The sequence below is a fragment of the Haliotis asinina genome, chromosome 11 (genome assembly GCF_037392515.1).
Source record: "Haliotis asinina isolate JCU_RB_2024 chromosome 11, JCU_Hal_asi_v2, whole genome shotgun sequence".
NCBI classification, from domain to species: Eukaryota; Metazoa; Mollusca; class Gastropoda; order Lepetellida; family Haliotidae; genus Haliotis; species Haliotis asinina.
Window position 1 is genome coordinate 52,714,164 of NC_090290.1, and position 9,363 is coordinate 52,723,526.

The 9,363-nt window shown below is 36.7% G+C and overlaps 1 protein-coding gene across 1 annotated transcript in view; it reads right to left on the minus strand.

Annotated features, from left to right (window-relative positions):
• Window positions 1-8,609, minus strand: part of LOC137255529 (plexin domain-containing protein 2-like) — a 117,249-nt gene extending 108,640 nt beyond the window's left edge. The window contains exon 1 of the mRNA XM_067792960.1: window positions 8,508-8,609. Coding sequence (XP_067649061.1) covers window positions 8,508-8,598 — 91 coding nt within the window. The 5' untranslated portion in view covers window positions 8,599-8,609. The remainder of the gene's footprint in view (window positions 1-8,507) is intronic.
• Between the last annotated feature and the right edge of the window lie 754 nt (window positions 8,610-9,363).

Below are 9,363 nucleotides of genomic sequence, written 5' to 3' on the forward strand. Positions count from 1 at the left end.
ATTTTTCAGTATTTTGCTTCAATGGAATCACTAAACCAGCTTATGACAAAGCCCTGCTGGCTTGAGAGCCAGTGTTCAGCTTGAGGTAAACATGGTATATCTCCTCTTAGACCCAGGAACACTTATCTTTTCCATTCAGCTGATCTGGTCAAGGTGAATTAACACCAACAAAATGCAATATTCCACTGTTTCACATGTTCAACACACCAGTCTATCTGTGTGATTATTGAACTCAATAATGATAATGACAGGTGTCTACTGATGGACTGTTACTGATGATCTAGGTGGAGAAACAGATCATGTGTCTTTTGTAACCATGGTAACAACGGGTAATAAACAATATGGCTATATTCATGAGGATGGACATTTCTTTAACACATTATTTCTGCTTTGGTGGTTGATGCATTTTCTCAAGCATTACCCACAGGTAAATATTCTCAAGTACCTCCTACCACCAACAAATTATCCCTTTTGACAAGAACTACACTTGCAGGCTGAAGAGAGATGTTGATATTCGTAGTTTACTTAACGTTCAAAGTTTGCATTCATTTCAGCTTATTCCTTGAAAGCAGACAACACCATGCAAAAAACATTTGAAACCTGAATGATGGTGTAGCAAGAAACACCTTAACCACCAACCCATCCCTCTTCAAGAAATTATTCAACATAAATGTATGATGTGTATGTACTGTAGAAAAAGTAGAAAGGATCAGAAATTTCCTTTCGACCAGCAACAGCTTAAAATATGCATTCTTGGAGTTTTCCATATGCTTAAGACATTCAGACTACCAGTGGAATGGTATTACTATGCAGGCTGGTAGACAGACACGGCATGCTCATGTCGATAAACGAATAGTGGCGGGAATATAGTATTATATACACCAAACACACGATGACAAAGTGGGCTTTTAGGAAACCAAACAACACATTGTCTATTCATCATGTAAACCTCGTTCAATAAGCAGCAACCTTTCCCCGCTGAGAATACACCAAGTCTTCATATAATGTAATTATCTGATCGTGATACATCCTTCAGGATTGCCATGCATATTGTGTTATAACCTTCTTGGAGAGACGTCAACAAAAGCTGAGTCTATGTAGTCAGGTATAGCCCAGTGGATCAAGTATTTGTTTGTCACTCTGAAGGCCAAGTTTCAGATATCCTGGTATCATCAACTGTCATGTTACTGAAATACAGCTAATGGCAGCATAAAAACAGAACTGTCTCGCTCACATTACTCTAACACAACAACTGATATCATTCACTTTGCTAATAGGGTGCACAAAAAAATCTGATGGTTCACTGTTCTCATCTGACTTTGTCAAGTGTCTTAAACATTCAATAATATGTCTATAAAATTTACTGACCATCTTTATTGAATGTCCAGTATTTCATGCAATAAGAAAATGAAATACATCTAAACCATCCACACTAATCCAAAATACTTCAACTTATATACTTAAGCACAAATATATGACATTCCCTGCTTAATTCCTTGCCTCATCTACAGATCAATCTGTTCCATGTCACCTCTTTGCTAACTAAATATAATTGTGTCTAAGTCTAATACAACTCAATACAGAATGTAAATGTTCTAAAACTGTCCCCAGAGCTTTAACACAAACACATAAAGATGTCAGTTAAGGTATGTAAGCACTATATATAGACTATGATCAGTCGTGTGTATAGTAGTATGTACCTCACCAGGCTTAACAAACAGTGTTTACTCAGGCAGACGACATGACCAGTGGATCGGCAAACACACTGGCCAAACAGACACTTGTTAAAAAAAAACTTGTTGCCATGTTTATTTTGCAATAACACTCATTTCATTTGTTCATAAGTGAGATGCATTGAGTTCAACAAGATAAAAAGATATTCACACTTCTCAGGCTCCCGTAGGACGGCAGATCACACTGTCTTCATAAATAGAGATTCTGGCTATTCAACATTGCCATCTATCCAGTCGAAATTGTTATTTCTCAAACATAAAAATTACTCAACTTTTCAGGAAATATCTCCGTTCTCTCAGCACATAACATCTTTTTAAATTATGAGTTTTGTCCAGGCTTTGGTGATGCATTAGTGATACAATGGATTGAAATTGTACCACAAAATAATGCACATCGTTCCTAGGGCGTGCTAAAAATATTGACAATCGGAAATATCATTCAAAACAAGAATGATCAATGATTATTAGTGTCAGTATCGTATATAAACGTTTGTGTTGAACTGTATGATCATTTAGTGTCGGGTAAACTAGGTCAAGGTACTGAGTTTTGTAGGTGATCCATGTGTAAATGTGTCCATGGTGTGAAATGTATTGATCTTTTTCAGACCTTTTGGCATTTTTAGCAGTTACTTGTTTGATATGCATTGATAATTGATCAATAATGAGTTATTATTGATCTACATAGTGCAGTAATAATCACTGATCTCTATGATGAAGATAGACTTACTGATCTCTTGGATGAAGTTTTACTTATTGACATCTGTGAAGAAGCTACGCTTATTGATCTCTATGATGAAGCTATACTTATTGATCTCTATGATGAAGTTATACTTATTGATCTCTAATAGTAGTTATACCTATTGATCTCTGTGATGAAGTTATGCCTACTGATCTCTGTGATGAAGTTATACCTATTGATCTCTATGATGAAGTTACACTTAATGAACCCTAAGAGTATGATGAAGTTATACTTATTGATCTCTATGATGAAGTTATACTTATTGATCTCTATGATGAAGTTATACTTATTGATCTCTATGATGAAGTTATACTTATTGGCCTCAAGGATGAAGCTATACTTAGTGATCTCTATGATGAAGTTATACTTATTGATCTCTATGATGAAGTTATACTTATTGATCTCTATGATGAAGTTATACTTATTGATCTCTATGATGGAAGTTATACTTATTGGCCTCAAGGATGAAGCTATACTTAGTGATCTCTATGATGAAGTTATACTTATTGATCTCTATGATGAAGTTATACTTATTGATCTCTATGATGAAGTAATACTTATTGATCTCTATGATGAAGTTATACTTATTGATCTCTATGATGGAAGTTATACTTATTGGCCTCAAGGATGAAGCTATACTTAGTGATCTCTATGATGAAGTTATACTTATTGATCTCTATGATGAAGTTATACTTATTGATCTCTATGATGAAGTTATACTTATTGATCTCTATGATGGAAGTTATACTTATTGGCCTCAAGGATGAAGCTATACTTATTGATCTCTATGATGAAGTTATACTTATTGATCTCTATGATGAAGTTATACTTATTGATCTCTATGATGAAGTTATACTTATTGATCTCTATGACGGAAGTTATACTTATTGGCCTCAAGGATGAAGCTATACTTATTGATCTCTATGATCAATATAGACAGCCCTAGTCACTTCATATTTTGTCCACTGAAACGCTACCATCAACTTTCTGATGGTGTCCTCTGCTCTAACATCGAGACAGGGCAAGTAAATCGGATTCCCCTCTAAACACAATTCTGACAACTACATAGTCACTGACCATTTGTTGTTGTTGCAAAGCTGACTTGTTTATCTGTTGTTTAATGTCCTAGTCTGCAATAGCTGACCGTGGACTATTTAGTAGTCAAGATATCATTTATCAAGCACTGGATTGTGTGAACCACACTTTGGTATTTACACTGCCTTCAATAATACAGCCTATTTTACACAAAAGCTGGAATATTCCTGATTAAAACATTAAACAAACAAATCCTACACCAAGAAAACACATCCATTCCAACAATCTGGAGTGAAACCACAGAATGTTTGCCTTACTCATAGCATGTCTGTCCAAAGAAGTAGCTGATTACTCCCATTCTGTCAGTGACTACAGCAATTTTATCCAGAGACTCTGCCTTACACAATGTCTCTATATTAGTGTGAATTGCACATTAAAACTAAAGTCTCCTGAAAAAACAAACAAAACTTGGGCTTGTGAATGTAAATGTTCTTGCCCCAGAATGCGAGGATCAAAGACAAAATTTTCATGACTTTTCTATTATTAAGATTTCCAACACTTTGCCTTCAGACGACAGGCTAACTATAAAAAAAAAAATACAACACCTTCTAGGCTGTCAGGAAACGGTAACATGGAACTTGTTGTGTACACCAACTGCTAAATACCAATCAAACACATAATAAAAAAAGGTTGCTTAGTGACTGATAAATTTAATGTCTTTAATGCCTCAAATACTCTGGTCCTACTAGTTCAAAGGCTACTTTCAGACAAGCTGTTACCTTATCATCAAACCATGTTCACCATAATCAAAGGACCGAACACCAGGAACCTTCTTCATCTCACGCAACTGATTCAGGATTAATTTTCTATGCCTGACAATTAATTCACTGTAGTCTTCTTTCATGTAGGCACAGATCCTTGCATTGGCTAAGACGCCTAAGAAGTGTTTCTTGAACATATCCTTGAGCTATGACCACGATAATTAGTTAACACCAACACCTTTAGTGGAATGAGCGAGGCAGTACTTGAGACCGGTATCAGCAAACTTAAAGGTAATCAGGTTCTCATGATAGGCTTGTCTAGTAGACGGTTCAACAAGCTTAGAGACACAATTAATTAAACAGATTCACAATCAATACTTATGTCTGCATCACCACAGGTTAGTCTTCTGGAACATGACTGAACATATCCGCTCCGTTTTTACAGTCATAATGACTGATTACTTTACAAAATACAAATATTCCCACAAATCTGTGTGTGTGTATCAGTGCGTAATCACTGCTACTGAATCCCACATTACCTCATTAACCACATCTTGAAACCTCAGAGGCAATTGGGGCATGATCATGAATTAAGAGAGCAGTCTGAGTATTTCTGAGCAAATGTAGCAAATACAGACCCTGTCTACTGTAATTGCAACATTCTGTAAATGAATGAGTGAGGTAAGTTTTATGCTGCTTTCAGACATTTTGACAGACACCAGAAATGGGGTTCATACATTGTACGCATGTGTGCAATCGAACCAATAGTTTTGGGCGTGATGAGTGAACACTTTAACAACCAGGCTACGTCAATATATTCAAAGGAAATTTTAAAGGAAACAAATACCACCTAAGCGTAGATTACAATTTCATTGTCTAAGTCATAGCATGACTACCACCATGTTCTTGTTTAAGAATTCAATCAGCATAGTAGTTAAGAGGAAGTATTAGAGTACAAACAACCTCGAAGACTTCTTAAAAAATGAATCACAAAAACTGAACAATCACAAACCATGTCTTGGAAGTGGGTGTTACCTCATTTTAGTCGTTGGAAACAACGCACAGATAATTGGTTGGTTTGTCAATCAATTGTCATGCACATATATTTTTATTATTATATTTTAAAAATCCTTAAAAATCCTTCCCTGATGTGGCTACTCAATATGAGACAGGATAATCACACAACTTTTACAGTTCTTTCCATAATGATAAATACTGATCAGGAAATTACAAAGAATAGTTGTAGTTTCAGCTACAAAAGGCGACTGTGCTTATTTGTAAGAGAAGACTCATGGGATCAGGTGCTCAGGCTCGCTGACTTGATACATCATCGGTTCCCAATTGCGCAGATTGATGCTCATGCTGTTAATCACAGGATTGTCTGGTCTAGACTCGATTATTTACAAACCACCACCATATTGCTGGCATATCGCTGAGTACGGCGTAAAACTAAACTCACTCACTAATTACAACATAACCTTTACAAGTCCATACATTCTGACGCTTTGAAGCTATGAAGGGTCTATCATGCATGAAAGAAGACATTAAGAGATTATGTGTAACTTAGTCCACAACACTACAAACTGACCAACATGCAATGTTAGCAATACACTCATACACAGAGCACATAGCAAGTTCAGTCTAAAGATGATCAGTTAAGTGCACCAGGACAGATGCACACAAGAGTGTCTTTTGGGTTCACCTGACTATCTGTTTACATGTATGGCCACAGACACTGTTCTGGGTGTGCTAAGTCTGTATCCTACCTAGTGTTGAACATGAAGATCATGGTTTGAGATATATATGTCAAGATCTCTTCATATTAGATAAATAGCATTTGAAACATAAGGCACAATTATAACACACTTCAAAATCATTAACAGAATTATCTACACTTGCAGTATACCATTTGTATCATCGAGAGAATAGCAAATAGGGCAGCTTTTCTCTGAAAATTGGTTCTACCGTAATCAATGTGATTGCTTCCCTGTTTTCAAGCAGGCCAAAAGCAAAAAGGCTGCTATCATCACAGTATCTAAACTAACAGCAATTTTCAGGACAGTGTACTGTGTAAAATATTTTTTCTGTATTTTTTTTCAGTTTATACAATGAGGAGGGGATGGTGGGGTGTGATTAAAGTCTGATGCAGTAATTTAGAATTATTTGCCAGAGATGAAGTACAAGAGAGCCAAACAATGAATCAAGTAAAACTTTATTATAATTTATGATTTATGGAGTTTGATACAATTTATGACTACTGCTACACTATTCTGTTGTTTTTTCATAGACATGTGACAAACTGGAGAAAATCTGTGGCATCATTTAAACGTCTGGGCTTAGTAGGGGACATTGATAATGATTACAGATCTGCCTTCAACTTCAAGTTGGTCCTGTGAGCTCAATACCATGAATATTGTACCAGGAATTGTCTCCTTGTATACTTATTTTCAAACTCAACAGATCTCCAATTTTGAAACCAACTTGTGTGATTACTGGGCAGGGATGAAGGTAGAATGTGGACATATCTTCTGGCGATAGTTATCAAGTCATTAGTCTGTGTCATATATAGACTGTATCTGACAATTCCGGCTTCAATATGAGCCCATACAGCATCACACCTACTTTTCGCAAACACTGCTACAAAGTACTCTGGGTTCTGTTTTGCAGCTCTTCAGGCCAGTAACAGTACATAATAAAAACATGGGTAATCAAATAAAATTCATCTGGGATCTGAAATCTGTTTGAAGTGAACTAACTTCATTGTAAAGGCCCTTAATACATGAGGACATTGGCTCAAGCAATATGTGTAATCTTATGTCTCTTTGTAGATGACATCTTCTTGTCAAGCGGATGTCTTTGTGCAGGAGAGTGTGAGAGAACATAGCTCCTCTGGGATCCCATTAGCATTAGACAAGGTTGGAACAACGCACTTCAAGAGGACAGTAAACTAACATTCTGTACTGATGGCCAGTATCATCATTGCTGCGAGAAACATTAAGACATTGATCATTCGTCAGTGACATGATTTTCAAATAAAGGAAACTTTGCATTTTTTGGTCATACATCTTCAACACAAGAAACAATTAACACTCAAATAAAGACAAGAATGCCTGGGTGAACTGCAGTGGGCATTCCAGATTAAAAATGAGAGGTGGATAACTATATTCATTCTCATCTTTCTTTAGTACTGCTAATGCCAGCTATACACTCTTCAGAGCATAAATCAAAATGACTGGACTGTATTTAGAATAAATCCTGAAATTCAACTCCAGATTTCAAAAACACTGCTGAGAGGTTTCCAAGGTGTGGTTGTATCATTTCTCACGAACAATAAAATACCAACTATCAGATACATACTAAACTTTAGTTTAAAGTAAGAATATCGATCACACAGATTATGGGAACAGGTTACAGTACGTGATCTAACCTAATCCACACATAACCTAATCAATTTCTATCTTGAGGACTCAAGGACTACTATGACAATGTTGTACCATCAGACAAATTTTAAATATCAATGGATAAAAACAAATGACAGTGACTTAATCTATCTTTCACCTTATGAGGAAAATATGATCTTGAATAAAATGTCCTGCTGGGGTGCCCTCATGCTAAAATCTGTGCACCATCTGGGCCATTTTGGAATCTCCATCAAATATATATCTAATAACTTCAGCAGCTGTCAATAGACATGGCAGACGATTTCATTCTTACCTAAGCCAGGTACGACTTGAAATCTAATCAAAACGATGGGTCTGGTCCTCGTTCTTTTGTTAATAACATTAAGCAATAAAAATGTTACCATTTCATATAGAGAACACAATCAATCTACCTCAACCCATTGAGGCTATTGGGAAATATATTGATTGCAAAATGCCAGCGACAATGCTCATATCTGCGGCCGTTCACCTGAAGCTTCGATTCGAAGCCTGCAACAGGGGCACTTTGACAGCTAAGAAGAAAGATAGACCAGTAGCACGGGTTCTGAAGGACAGTTTTGTATGGGACACTTTCATAACATCCTCTTGAGTGAGTCAGCAATACAACCGACATTCAGTCACGCCATGTTAAATTGTGCTTTGAAGCAGGGTCCAAGCCGAGGAGGCAGTGTTTATATTGTGAGGCCTGTCGGCTGTTCACTTCCTTACTCCGCACACAGGTGAAAATCTTGTTTTCTTGACAAACGTGACTAAATACATACAAAATCAATAGAATTAGATACAATGACAATGTACATACCTTCTGTGGCATCGGTAGTTCCTATAACCACGAGCAAAGTCGCTAGTAATAACGCAGCTAGTAACTCCGTCCTATCACTCTGGCCCGCCATGTTGTGTTGTCGCTTGCCTAAGCCTCGCGCTCGCTAAGTTCACGCGAGAGTAGACCGTACCTCTCTCCACGCTCCGTGTGCTAACAAGTGAGGCGCACAGAGTCACTCCTATAATTATCAAAATTGAGAAAGAAATTCTTGCTGTAAATAAACTTAGTTTCTTTTCAGGATTGCAATATATCTTTGTCACCTGTATTGGAATATTGCACACTATATAGACATTATTGTGTCTAACTGATGGATTTATTGTACAATATGCAACACTGAAGATCTAAATCATTAGTATTTATTGATACCGGTAGCATCGTGTTGAATGCAGCTGTTATTACCCTTATAAACTGTACGAAGTTCAAGTACTATTCAGTGGAGCTGAAATACTGGGGACATCACACCAGATTTCATCGAGACTGTTCACATCAGTTCTGTAACATATTTCTTGGACCGAGCTGACTACACCGAATGACATTGGGGAATGAGGTAAATCCTACCTACAGCTAAGTTCATCTGGAACTTTCAAGACTCCCTAACCAAGTCTACTATATATGATTAAATCCATCTCTGATACAGGTCGTTATACTTTAGCTTCTGGGGTTAAAGATATGCTCTTCAAACAGAGATTTGGACAAATGGATTTGGACAAATACCATGCTTTTCTGTGTTGTGCCAAGTGTCTCATCTACGGAAAACCTATATCAGTCCGCATTTCTTTAAAAATCTAACCTTCCATAAATATGGTCAGCTCATGCCATCTGCTGATAAAAAGAC